This window comes from Leptosomus discolor, chromosome 7 (assembly GCF_034619465.1).
Source record: "Leptosomus discolor isolate bLepDis1 chromosome 7, bLepDis1.hap2, whole genome shotgun sequence".
NCBI lineage: Eukaryota > Metazoa > Chordata > Aves > Leptosomiformes > Leptosomidae > Leptosomus > Leptosomus discolor.
Genome location: NC_141397.1, coordinates 24,448,887 through 24,463,086, shown reverse-complemented (window position 1 = coordinate 24,463,086; position 14,200 = coordinate 24,448,887). Strand labels below are relative to the sequence as shown.

At 40.0% G+C, this 14,200-nt stretch overlaps 1 protein-coding gene across 20 annotated transcripts in view; it reads left to right on the top strand.

The window, feature by feature from the left end:
* CLASP2 (cytoplasmic linker associated protein 2) overlaps positions 1-14,200 on the top strand; it is a 146,712-nt gene that overhangs the window by 15,263 nt on the left and 117,249 nt on the right. For all 20 annotated transcript variants that reach the window (XM_086468341.1, XM_086468350.1, XM_086468340.1 and 17 more), the window contains exon 3: positions 11,266-11,369. In XM_086468341.1, coding sequence (XP_086324467.1) covers positions 11,266-11,369 — 104 coding nt within the window. The remainder of the gene's footprint in view (positions 1-11,265; positions 11,370-14,200) is intronic.

The window sequence follows — 14,200 nt, the reverse complement described above, 5'->3', positions numbered from 1 at the left end:
TTAGAGAGGTGAGCCGTCATTTCTTACCTTCTTGACAGCCAGTCTTCGTTTTACAGATCTCTTCTGTGCCTCTCCTCTACTATCCTTCCTTCTTCCCCACCCTGGGTAAGAGTCCCGGTTTAATTGTTTCTTGTATACATATGGTTCTACAGTTCTTACTGTTTCTCCTTTCAGTGCCTTTCTGTTGTAGTGCTTTTGAGTTGAGGAAGCACAGATTCAGCGTATGCTTATAGTGGCATAATTCTATCTGGTTTTATGTCATCTATTAGTTTCATAATTATTGATAATCTGTCATCTTATTATATCACTGCTTCCTGAAAATGGCCATAATATATTCCTGCCTACTGTAACAACCTGTTTCCTGTACAGCAATGGTGGATTTAGAGTCCGCTGTCCAGGGTGGTGTCTCTTCCTCCATGCCTTTATCATTATGGTACCTTCCTTCCTGTAAGACCCCTTCTTGAGGACTATGTGAAAATCCAACTGCGCTGTTAGCTGAGTTACCTTCCGCACGGCTGTTCTGCAGAGAGCTCCTCTGAGTATCTGAGGTAGCACTTTTTATAAAAGATATATTGTCTCTTCAATGCCATAGCTGACGCTGTGTGTCCTAACTCTTAGCTGTAGTGAGTTCTTTACAGATGCCAGAAGGAAGTAGAATCATAGAATAATTTAGGTTGGAAAAGACCCTTAGGATCATCAAGTCCAACCTTTAACCTGGCACTGCCAAGCTCAGCACTAAACCATGTCCCTAAGCACCATGGCTACATGTCTTAAGTACATCCAGGGGTGGTGACTCAACCACTTTCCTCGGCAGCTTCTTCCAGTGCTTGATAACCCTTTCAGTGAAGACATTTTTCCTAATATCCAATCTAAACCTCCCCTGGCACAAGTTGAGGCTGTTTCCTCTTGTCCAATTGCTTGTTATTTGGGAGGAGAGACAAGATACCCACCTCACTACAACCTCCTTTCAGGTAGTTGCAGAGAATGATAAGGTCTCCCCTCAGCCTCCTCTTCTCCAGGCTAAACAGATCCAGTTCCCTCAGCTGCTTCTCATAAGACCTGTTCTCCAGACCCTTCACCAGCTTTGCTGTCCTTCTTTGGATTCGGTCCAGCAACTCCATATCTGTCATGTAGTGAGGGGCCCAAAACTGCACATGGTATCTGAGGTGCGGCCTCACCAGTGCTGAGCACAGGGGCACAATCACTTCCCTACTCCTGCTGGCCATACTATTTCTGATACAGGCCAGGATGCTGTTGGCTTTCTTGGCCACCTGGGCACGCTGCTGGCTCATGTTCAGCCGGCTGTCAAACAACACCTTTTCTGCCAGGCAGCTTTCTAGCCACTCATTGCATGGTCTTGTTGTGACCCAAGTGCAGGATCTGGCACTTGGCCTTGTAGTACTTCACACAGTTGGCCTCAGCCCATCAATCCAGCCTGTCCAGCTCCCTCCATGGAGCCTTCCTACCCTCAAGCAGACCAACACTCCTGCCCAACTTGGTGTTATCTCCAAACTTACTGAGGGTGCACTCGATCCCCTTGTCCAGATCATTGATAAATATATTGAGCAGAATTGACCCCAGTACTGAGCCTTGGGGAACACCACTTGTGACCAGCCAGCAACTGGATTTAACTCCATTCACCACAACTCTTCAGGTCCAGCCATCCAGCCAGGTTTTTTTACCCAGTGAAGAGTTTGCCCATCCAGGCCATGTGCAGCCAGTTTCTTCAGGAGAAAGCCTATGGGAGTACTTTTAGTTCAGGTTTTAGGTATAACCTGTCGTTGCATCTGGATGATGAAAATTGCTTAGAAGTAGAAAGAAATAATCTTCCCCTATGAAGTTTCTACAAAGTTTCCAAAGTTAATGTGTTTGAGAAAAATCAACTATGCAAACTGCCATTTTATCTGGGTTTTTTTTGGTTTTGGTGGGGTTTTTTTTGTTGGTCTTGGTTATGTCCAGTTAGGTCATTGTTTGTGAACATAGTTAATGAGGTGGGTAATCATGTATCACACATTTGCAATTCATACAGCTGGTATGAGGAGAAAATACAGATGGTATCAAAAATCATGGTATTAAGCCTGAAAATGTTGGGAAGTTTGGAAGCAAAATAATTCAACGAAGTAATGAGGTGCTTATAGCCCCGCAGGAAGTCTTAGTAGTGTTTTATATGGTAGGCATTTACTTCTGTTTTGGTGAAATAAATGTGAGTATGTTATTTTTCAAAGACAAGCATAATAGAACTTTTCCAGGCAGTTTAATTAGTACTTGAAATACTAAAAATACAGTTAACTTCTTATTTATTGCAGTAAGTTATTGTAGGTATGTGCATTCTCACTGAAGATCAGGATTGCACCGTGAGTATAGTAAAGGAAGATGTATATATAAAATACCTACCTATTCCTGTATTCTGCTGTGGAGTGGCTGAAAGAAAATAGACATATTATGAGTGATCCAGACCAAGGGGCCTCACTGTAACAACAGACTGCAGCTGTTGTTACAGACATAGGCAAGGGCAGGGAGATTAAGAAACTGCATACCTTGCCAAGAGATAAGCAAGTTGGACTGCAAAGACAAGAAAACAGAGCAAGGCGGGTGGACACCACACCGGGACCAATCATAAGAAGGCAGAAAGTGAATGGACAAGCAGCATTAACCTGTTAGCAATCAGGACATAGCGTGTGTGCCTTGTGCTAGTGTATAAATTGCTGTGTATCCCTTAATAAAGTGGCATTAACTTGATCACATTGGTCGTACATGTTGTGTCCGTGACTTCCGCATCATTCTGCCTTTTTTAAAATACAGTGAATCCTATTTTCTAGGTGAAGTTTCACTTTATAGCTGTATTTTGCCATAAAATAACTCAAACCTTAAGTGTATCTTTTTCTTAATAAAGAGCGTTACATTTTGGTGACCCTGAGGTGTGTTTATTCATGATTCAGAACTCAGTAAGTGATGGAACTATAATAGTGTATTGTCCAACTGTAACATGACAAAACATTTTTTTTCCCTTGTTTAATTTCCTGTTCCATTATGATGGGGACAGATTTCTTTAAGAGCAGAGGAAAACAACTAATGTGACTGAATATTAACCCTCATAAGCATTACAGGCTTTTTGCGAAGAAGTGAAAAACATGAGCGCTTTATTACTATTTCCATCTTTACAGCCTACATATATGCCATAAATTAGATTTGGGAAAAATCAATGCAGTAGTTGTAGGACGATGCTTTCCAGTAGTCTGAAAGGCATGTTAGTAATCTTTGTATTGAAGTATAATGCCTGATAACAGGCTTAATTCAGTTTCCTAGGCAACAGTCTAATGATGCAGTAACTTTCTTCCAAGGTGTTATCCTTCATGATTAACCACATTGCATGCTCTCCACAGCTGGCATCAGTGTTCTGTGAACTTGAACACAAAAATTTGGAACCTTTTTTTTAGTATGTTCGGTGGAGGTACTTGAAGATACTTTGAAAGCAGTAAATACCAGGATATGTGTTAGTTCATAAGACTATGTGGCTATATTCTGGAAAAAATAAAGTGGATTAAGGAATGTTTGAGTGTTACCTCCTTCAGTATTTAAAACTGCTGCTTGTGCTAAAAGAGATTATGTAAGAGTATATAATTACACTGTCACAGTCTCTTCTCCCAGGTGATGGCATTAATTATTATATATTATATATTATATAAAATATTATATATCGGAAATAAGACTATTAGAATTATGGGTAAATGTGACTGGATGATAGCGTTTCTGGGAAAAGTCTTTATTTGTAGTCTTTGTTTTCTAAAACGAGTGAATGTTATTTTGCCCTCCTGTTGTCAAAGGAATGGGAAAAGAAAAAGTATAATAAAGGTATATGGAATCAGTTTCAGTTTTAATGTGGTGTTATATCATGACACTTTTCTGCATATATTGAACTGTCCGTTAGACTATGAGATAATTATGTTGTCATTCACTTTCACATACAACCTTACAAGATGTTGCAAAATGTATTTTAGTTATCTGGAAATTAAAGGAAGATACTTGACACACAAAAAAGACCAAATGCATGTTATAGCTATATATGTATTTATATATGTGCATATATGTATTAAGTCTGAATATAGATACTCATTTTATACACAAGCCCCCCGTACATAAATGTGTGTATATGTGTAATAGTTTCAAATTCTTCTTACTTAAAAAAGTGGGCAAAAATAATTTGGGAAGATAGTTGTAGTGCCATTTACTAAGATGTGAAACCAATTTGAACTGTTTAAACTCTTTGCCAGGTGGCTTCTAGAAGTGATGGAAGAACTTTTAAATTAGATCCTTCAGAATAATTTAAATGTTCTTACAAATTTACTGTCATAATTAAGCATGCAAGTATGTTGCCTAATTTATTTTAAGGCAGTTGTAAGGACTTTCAATGTGCACTAATTTTTTGAGTGAATTTAGATTAAAAGTGTTTGGTACAAGAATTTGGAAATGTTTGAGTAAGACTGCATTTAGATAAGTGACACACAAGTTCTTAACTTTTGCTTTTTCTCCTGATTAATGATTGAAACCTTTTGATGGAAAAGATTTAAATATGCAGTTTAATCAAGATGTGACTCTTCAATAAATGGTTTTAATGATGTATGGAGAAATGCTTTCCTCACCACCATGAAAACCAGGATGTGTTTGACCATGAGTGACCATGGATATATAGCATGTAGAAAACTATTGGATCTTCAGGTTTTAGAGACTGACTGGTTTTTATTCTTATTTAATTTCACTTAAATGTTGAGACTAATGGCACGATCTACTGTAGGATTCCAAATTAAAAATGCTTGCAGAACACCTAAACATAAAGGCTGGAATAACTTAGTTTTGGAAGGGACCTTCAGGATCACCTGGCCCATGCCTTTGCTTAGACTATGGTCAACCTCCGATGTTAGGGAAAACTTTGAAATTAAATCAAATAACAGAAGAAATTGAATTGCTCAGATAATGTTAAGCCAGATGTTTATGTCTTTTCTCAAAGATATCTTGATGCATTTAAATGCAAGTCAGGTGTTTTGTCTGATACTGCCTTTTCATTTTATTGCTTATTGACCTCAGGAAGAGCTTTGGATGTATTGTAGTATTTTCTTAAACAATAAAATGCTGACTATTTCAGACTTCTATTTAGAAAAGGCTTTTAGAGGAGACTCCAGTATTTGTATTTTTTCTTCTCCAGAATAGATGCTTTGAATTGCTTTTATATTTTCAAATTTAACAGAAATATAAACTTCTTTCAACATCTCAGAAAATGCTTAAATTTCTTTGGTTCCCTCTCTAGTTAATGATCATAGTTAATGGTCAAGGTTGGTTTAAACTGTGACTTTTTTTTTATCTTGGTGACATATTCTCTAAAGCTTCAGTAAAAAATAAAAAATAAAAAAATCTGTGCAGCTTTTTTGTCCTTGTCGGCTAGCACTGGAATTCATTAGTAGTGGGAATTAATTTTACCTGAAGTGATCCATACTTGAGTGATAGGCTGTGATTTAGAGTACCATCCGCTTGTTGTCTGCAGACACTTCACTGCGCGACACCTAGGAACGCAGTGCTGTTAAATAAGATTGGAGAAATCCTAGCCTGCCTTGGTTTCTCTTTGGTTCTACTTAATACTAGTTCTGTAAAAGCTTAGCCTAGAGCTAAAACATTTCAGAAGATAACATGAACATTTGTTCTCTTTCTAGTTTTCTTGCTGGTCTAATATACCTCTTGGAACTCTTTGGACTTGAAGACTCTCCTCTCATGTTCCTGACACAGAGACCCTGATAGATTCATGGATATATCTTATAAAAAAAAGTGTTTGTGTTTTTCTTCCAGTACTGGTGATGAAGAGTATGTCTGATAATCCCCTTAATGCTTTTCTTAGCTGGCTCCTGGAGAGACCCAAAGCAGCATATTAATGTCTGAGATAGCTTTTGATTAAAATTACTGTGGACTGGACTTTATCTTGAGGAGGGGAGCAGTGAGGCCCTCTCTGAGAGACTGCTAATGATTCTTTGCTCAGAAGTAGCCCTTGGTCATGTGGATCTGTCAGACCAGTCCTGTTGCTGGCCCCATAGGAGCCTCTGCGGGATTCCTTTCTCTCCTGTGTATCTTACCCAGAACAGAGACTGCTCTAATTGCAGAGGCAGCTGTTTCCCTCCCTGTTTTCTCATGGCAGCTCTTTAGTGCTGTTGCCTGGGCTGGCAAGGTTTCTGAGAAAACTAGGGAGATGTTGCTGCCTAGGTTTAATCTGTTTCTGTCCTCAAAGCCTTTTCTTTTAATGTCTGAGACAAGTTAAACTTTTTAGTAACAGAATTTTTGCCAACACTGATGTTGTTTCCTTGGTAAAGATTCTTATTTGCTTAATGCTTTTTTTGTAAGTCTTTGCAGAATATCAGACATGGACTATCAAAAGTTGGTTCATAGAAATGGGTAGGTGTGAGAGGGCGTACATAAAATGGGCCCTTAAAAGAGCAGGTGTAACTGGTCGAGAGAGAAGGAATAGCGGGGGAGCTGTGAGTGATAATACAAACTGAAAAGCTCTGTATTTGTGTCATAACAGAAGGAACTTATGTTGAACAAAACGAAACCGTTTGTGCTACCTATGGCATTCTTTGCTGCAGGGGGTCATACAGTTAAGCTGCTCGGGATTTTTAAAAATATGCCGTTCTAGGCACTGACTTCTGTGATTTACTTGTTTATCATCTTCAGTCCTGGTAGAGGAAATAAGTATTTAATCTCTCAAGGCTATACTCTGACTCTCCAGGCTTGTTTTGGCCTTAACTTTTGAAACTACTGTCCAACTGGTGGTAATAAAATCATTATGTGAATTTGTAGAAATGAGAATTTATTTAGGTTTATTGAGCCAAGAGAAGACAGACAAACAATGAAGAAACTGATGGGATAATCAGCTCTGTTAGGGATATAATAGAAAGGAAAAAAGCATAAATAGCAGGTCAGTTTGAGGTAGATCTGGTGGAATTAATGTGTGCTATAGAATATTCTTACTAACACTTCTAAGTGTTTTGGTGGTGTTTTTTTTTTCTTCTGTAATCAGAACCTCTAAAATTGTGGTATAACAATGTAGAAATCTTAACAGGAAAAACTCAGGAGTGGCTGGTAGTAATAGTCGACGACATGCTGAAATGTGGCAAAAAGACAAATTGAATGGGCTATAGTGCTTCTTGGCCCTGCAAAAAAATAACCAGCAGCTGCAGAGGGCATCAGTGTCTCCTAAATTTAGTGTAATGTTTCTCTCCATATAAGCAGAAATAACTAAAAGGAAGAAAGTTGTCATAGGTTATTAGGTTTTCCAAAATACCTTTGAAATAATTAAAGAAATGAGGCAATAGAATATGTAAGATGGATAAGGTTAATATAAAACAGTAGGAATGTGTGAATCCATATGCAATGCAACGAATTACATGCTTCACTAGTTAACTTCTTAGGAGAATATCACTTTGAATACTGTCTTGATGTGTGGTTCTACTTCTCCTTCCTCACCTTTCTTTTAACTCCAACATATGACATTGTAGTTTGCAGACTGATGTCAGAAATGACCAAATGCAGATATTTGCACTGTAGCATAAAGAAGGACGCTAGTTTGATAATGCTGATGAGAAAACATAAAACTTTAAGGGAAAGTGTGAGCCAAAACGATTGCTCAGTTCTATTTGGAATAAAGTTGGGGGGAGGGGAAAGGCATTTGTTCTTAGCAATGTATTTTTTGGCCATCCATTCTTTGGGATATAGTATTGCTCCAGTCTTCTGAAGCAGAGACTTGATTTTTTGATAAAGGGTGCCATTGTATTGCAAGTGTGACTTCAGCTGTTCCTGGTAGGGATAGAAACATGCCTAAAGCTGGCCAAGGTAAAAATCTTTTTGGATCTACTTGGGTACCCAGTAGATACTTCCTAAGATGTCAAAACTTCCACAGGGTGTTCCTCTTGGCTCAGTTCCAACATACCTCTTAGCTTGTGTTTTTGATCGAGATGTGTGTATCTTGAATGTCTGAGTATGCCCTCAGTTCACCTTGTAAACAGACAAATACTGGTACAAGAGGTGGTATGGGCTGTGAGGGGGAAACAGTGGTTGGTGTAGTGAGTAGGCAAAGCTGCTGCTTTCTAGTGACAGCGCTGGCTTATCCTGATGTAGAGCAAAAGCCTGTGTTGTACTGTCATCTCTGATCAGCTGTAGTTGCTGCTTTGGGCTTAGGTGAGGTTTCTTATGAGAATTCAAAGTGTTTTGGGCTCTGTGACTTTGGCTGGGTAGGACTAGAGAGGAGCAAGGAGAGGCCAGGAGGCTTGAAGTAGGGAAAAGAGAAGGGTGATCAGCAAAACAGGATGCTGGGATGGACCCATGTGTCTCAAATGTTGTCAGAATTTTTAGGTAGGGAGATATATTTCCCACTCTTTCATAAAAAAGACAGCTAACACAATTCAGCTATTTTTCGCTATAGGCTCCCCCTAGATGCTGCTAACGTTTGGAGAGGAATTGAAATTGAAGTATGGTTGATGGACATCCCCTTCTGGTTGAGTGTTCTGAAAGTTCATCAATAGGCAACCAGCTTCAAATAATTTCCTATTGGAGCTTATTCTGACAGAAAAGATGAACTACCAAACTGAAAACTGCCTGGTGGTTGCCAGCATTCAACAGCCTAATTTCAATTGTTTTATGCAAATAGAATATATCATGCCTTATACAGGGTCTTACAGAAACTTGAGATTTAGGGAAAAAAAGTCATGCCTGCAGACATTTGTGCCCTTTAACAGCTCCCACAGCAGGTTGTCCTTCTGTCAGAGCTCTGGGAGTGACAAAGGCTGGTGTGTTCAGTAGCTACACGTGCTGAAATCTGCAGGCTGTGTCATAGCTTAGTTTAACTCTGTGACCTCATCTCTGTTCAGCGGCTTCTAGTAGCTGTTCTCTGTGCTTGCCTTAGTGATTTGAGCAGGGCCCTGGTTTCTGCAGCTCTGTCAACTGACTCAGCGTGCTAATTAGTCACAAAGGAGCCGTGTTCCCGCAGGACTGGCACTTGCTCTGTTTCACGCCACTGGAACAGCTACTCAGTGGCTGTGTTTGTTTCCTTAGAGTTGCTTTCAGCTGCCCAACAGTCAGGTTAATATAGCAGACCTCACCAGTAAGGTATGGTGTGAGTAAAAGGTCTGTTTAGAAGTGCTGAAAACAGTCATGAAAAGTACTGTTGAGAAGAAAAATGTAATCAGTAAGTGTATCACTGATTGGAAGTTTATGGAAGGGCTCGGCTGTGTACTCCCAAAAATCACTTCTTGAGTTCTGGGTATTTCTTCTGTGTTCACAAAATGGAGAAAGAAAAAAACAAACAAAACAAAAACATGCCTCAAAAACCCCCCAACAATCCAAGACAAAAAACCAACACCCCACACCACCAACAAAAAAGCCCCACCCCAATCAAAAACTCCCAAACCCTTCTCTTTAAACTGTAAAAGGAGCTGTAATAACTTATTCGGAGGAGAAGGGGAAGAGAAGATAGATGAAAAACTTGATAATGGTAGTGTAGCTAAAGATGTCAGTGGCATATCCAGAGGCAGTAGAATTAAATATTCAGATTAGGACAATTAGAAAGTGTTCAAGATACAGCAGGAGGGAAAATTCAAACTTCAGCAGTGTGTTTGTCCAGTAATAATCGTGGTACGGAAGTGACTGCTGTTTTGAATGTGGGAACAGAGGACTGAGGAGACCTCCGGAGTTAGTGATTCTGTTTCCCTTTCTTTTGCTGGCAACTCTATTGTTTGGTTATTACTATAACATCATTAAGTACTGTTGAAACTCTTTTGGATCTGCCTTTCAAAAAATAGGGCGATGCAGTTAGTTCTTTTGTAAGTAGAATAGAAAAACTAATTTTATAGGAGTTAGCAGCTGAGAGAGATCAGGCAGCAACTGTAAAATACTCTCAGGTATTCAGAGGCTTAACACCAAATGCAGCAAAAGATGATTTTAGCTGTTACTGTAACTTTTTTTGTTGGAATATAAGCAAGTGTCCGAAAGACTCAAGGTAAACATGCTAGTTTTAGAAGTTTGGAATAAATGGCATGATAATTGCAGACTTAGCCGCATCTTAACTAGGAGCAGAAGGATGGTCTGGGTGGGTATTGTGGTCTGTGTTGAGTAAGTACCACCTAGATTATGTGACTGATGAAGCTCTTACAAAACTGTGGATCAGATCAGAAACAAAAGCTAATGCAGCAGGTTGGGCTGTTGACAGGTAAATGTTGTGGATAGCACGTGATGCTGCTTTTTCCAGGTGTTGTTTCGGATTCTTATACTAACATCAAAAGCACCATCCTACAGGAGGTGACATCTCTGACAATTCCATGTCAGTTTTACTTCCTGAAGGAAGGCGGCACACTCGGTGTCGTCACCCCTTGTTTTGAAGAACTGGTACTGAAAGCACTGGGGGCAAGAATCTCACAAAGCATGTGTGTAGGCCCCAGACGGAGGACTGGGAACCAGTGTAGCAGGATGCCTTGCACAATGCTGATGTAAGCGTTCACTTAGATAACTTTCCTAAACATCGTAACATTAATTTGTTTATCAGATGTAACTATAAACTTCTCTGTGAATAAGCAAGTAAAAATAATTGGCAAGTCCTTTCTATAAACTTCTCTGTGCATAAGCAAGCAAAAAGAATTGGTAAGTCCTTCCATTTTGAGTGAGTTCTGATTTTTAGGATGTGAAATCATCAGCTATCATGCAATTTTAGTTAAATATTATTTGAGGACGCTTGTTTTAAAGTAATAACTTTTACCAATACTTCTACTGAAGTAAGGCCAAGTTTCCAGAAGGTACACTGTGTGAATAGGAGGATTTAAAACTTTTAAAATTTTTGTATTTGAAAAGCAGAATCCAACTGAATTTAGGACAGTCTTTTTTTTCTATCCCAATTCCTTCCTGCTCACCAGGCCCAGCTTTATTTTTCAGAGAAGCCAGATATTCAGAAGCTACTGGAATACTTTTTGAAGACTAAATTGAAGTCATTCATACAGTTTTTAACATGGGAAGCTTTCTTTCTTTTTAGTCTGTTGGAGAATACAATTTTCATCAACTTGAGTCTAATGTACTTGTTGTTAGTCTTGTAACATACTTAGAAATATATTTGAGACTTTATAAAATATTTTGACCAAATTAAAATCAGCCTTTATTTTTGAGTGAGATGTATCTTAAATCTGTTCCTTAAGTATTAGAAAATTTTCATTGGGTACTTAATCTTTCCCCCCCCCTCTCTTGTAGTTCTCCTGCCTTTGATAGATCGCATGGGAGATGCCAAAGACCAAGTTCGAGAGCAAGCACAGAACCTTATATTGAAATTGATGGATGAAGCAGCACCGCCCATGGTATGATTCCTAAATGTAGATTCAGATGTAGGCCTCCAGTGAGCTTATGACTTATGCATGAGCTTGACTTTGAATATGTCATGATGTTATGGCGACTTTTAATGGTGGAAATGTTGAAGATATTCTCAATGGATTGACACTGATACGTTGTTCTGCTAAAGATAAAAATCTGGCACAGTGCAATTCTGTGTTTTTTGCATATCGTAGCTAAACTCTGAGTAGATGTTTTCCTGTCATGTGGCAGGACTTTGTTAATTAAAGCATGTTTGAAGCAGCCTCCTGGGTTTGAGTTTGCATAATGGGAATAAATAAGTTTCTTTATCTCCAAATTTATTTTACTTTATCTTACTCCTGCTTGAACATGTAGCAGTAGTCCTGCAGTTGAGCTGGTACATTTTAATTTAGAAAATCTGGCTTTCTAGATGTATGACAAACATGTTGTGTGAACCTTGGACAAACCGAGGTGGGGATAAGTTGCCCTCTGACTTGTCATCTTAGGTTGAAGTTTGAGTTGAGCAGTCCTTTACCGTTCTTAGCATTATGTGGCTTCGAAGTGCTAAATCTTATATTTCTACTCTGAGTCTAAAAAATGTAGGATTGTTTAACAGGGTTATATTGTTTGAGCAATGATGATATTTGGAACACTGGGGACCCTGGTTATCAGTAGGAACTTTACTATTTGACTTTTAAGTGCAGAAGTTAATAAGGAACCTCTTATTTCTTTGTGAACAAAAATGAGGCTCTTCTGTGTGCCAATTCCTGGCTTTGTGTATTCATAGATACAGGTTTGAGTGGTTGTGCACAGGGAATAAGATTTTGCAGACTTCTGCAATGAGAAAATTTTTCTCAGTTGATTTGTTTGCCTGAGAGGAAAACCAGGTAGCATGTTGGGCAACTATAGAAAAATATTTATCTCCCTTCCAACATGAGGCCTTTTCTCACATCATTTGGTCACAGATCTGACTGGGATTTAGCATCAAAGTCCAGAAGTGTCATCCACAAAGACATGCCTCTCACTTTTCACAAGATCTAATTTTGATCCTATTGATTGACAAAGAGACGTTGCAGCATTTTTTCATGCCTAAGTGCAAGTAGTTCATGAGTGACGTGTTCCTGTGCCCAAGATGCTCCCAAGTACTTGGCATGCAGACCTGAAAGTCCACCTACCTGTACGGTAATAGCATTTGGATAAATAGGCAGTAAAGCATCTTGGAGACACCTTAATTTGAACAGTTGTTGATAAAGAACGTGGTGACAGTTTCTTTCTTCCTCATCATGAAAGTTTAGATTACTGGTCTACCTTTCAGTTTTTGAAGAGTTGTTAGGCTGTACGCTGAGGTGATGGAGGGAAGGTTCCATCCCCTTTGAAGCTTACTTGCTGTGTCAGAAAGCAAGCAGGGTTCATGGGGTCCAAGGAACAGTGTGTGTAAGTACAAGAAGGTATGGCTCTTATGGCGGGAGAAACCTGGCTTCAGTTGTCTGCTTTCAGGACAGCTTATGTCTCATTAAAAATTTGGATGGAAAGCATCAATCACCCACACGGCAGGGACCAAAACAGAGGAGTCTTTCCTGTGCCTCCAACACTGAAATACAGTTTTTTAGGCTTCTTTTGCTGCAGAGGAATGTCCCTTTGGAAGAGCTGGGTGGAATAATTTTTGGGGGATAAGTCCTGTAAGTTTCTTTCCAATCAACTCATCTTGTCTGTTCTAGTGTATTGTTGAACAATATTTAATTTGTCCTGTTGTCAATTGCTTTTTCTTGTTTTAGATGTGTTTGGGTTTTGTTTTGTTTGTTTTTTAGTTACGGTTATGGGCGGGAAGGTATAAATGCATGAATGGGACAAAGGGAGGTTGACACCAACTGTTGCTATCAAGTTGTGAGAGTTGAAATTTCAAAGCAGCTATTTGAATCTCTGTTTAGAAGAATTAAGTTCTTAAAGTAGGGTTAAATTTCCCTTCAGTCTGCTTTGTTTGTTTTAGTACTCTACAGTTCCCCCTCTACCTGTATTTTTGTACACCTAGCAAGGAGATTTCCTTTTTCCCGTGTGTGTCCGGGACAGCGGGTTAATTGGAAGGATTTTTTTTTTTCCCCATGAAGTCCTGTTCTTCGTTGTTAAGCTGTGCAGTTTTGGCAAGCCATACCCAGCTTGTCTAAGGTTTGTTTTCTCTAAATGTAATGAAGTATAAAACAAACAAACAAGAAACCGCAGATGTGACAGAATGATCGAGCTAGGCTCTAATTGGGAAACTTTGTGTGTGCCACATCGTTAGTGAAGAGGATGCAGCATTCCCTGCCCTTCCGCTGTCTGTCGTTGCCGATCAATAGCTGTGGGGCGGTGGGGCGCGGAAAGCCGAGCACCCTTGCCATCGTGCCTACCCGACGGGCGGCTCCAGATGCGTACGGGGTCGTTCCACGCCGGGGCTGGGGCCGAGGGCGGTGCCCGGCTGCGGGCATCGCCGGGCGGGGGGGGCTGTCATGGCAGCGCGGCGGCGGCGGGAGGCGGCGCCGGGAGCCGCTGCCTCCGCCCCCAAACACCCCCGGGAACCCCCCCGGCTCGGCAGCTGCGTGCTTACGCGTTAGACACCGTGACGTGCAGCTAGAGACCGGCCGGGAGATGGAAAGGTAAAAAGATAAACGGGGGAGGAGAAGGCTAAAGGCAGGCGGTGAAAAAGGAGTGCGCAAGGAGGTGCGTGAGGGTCCGGCCAGGCAGAGGCTGGTACTGCAGCCAGCGCAGGAGGAGAGATGGAAGCAGAAGAAAAATGGAAGCAAAGGAGTTGGAATGAATGGGCAAGAAATAATTGAAAACTGAAGAAATAAATCTGAAGCAAAAA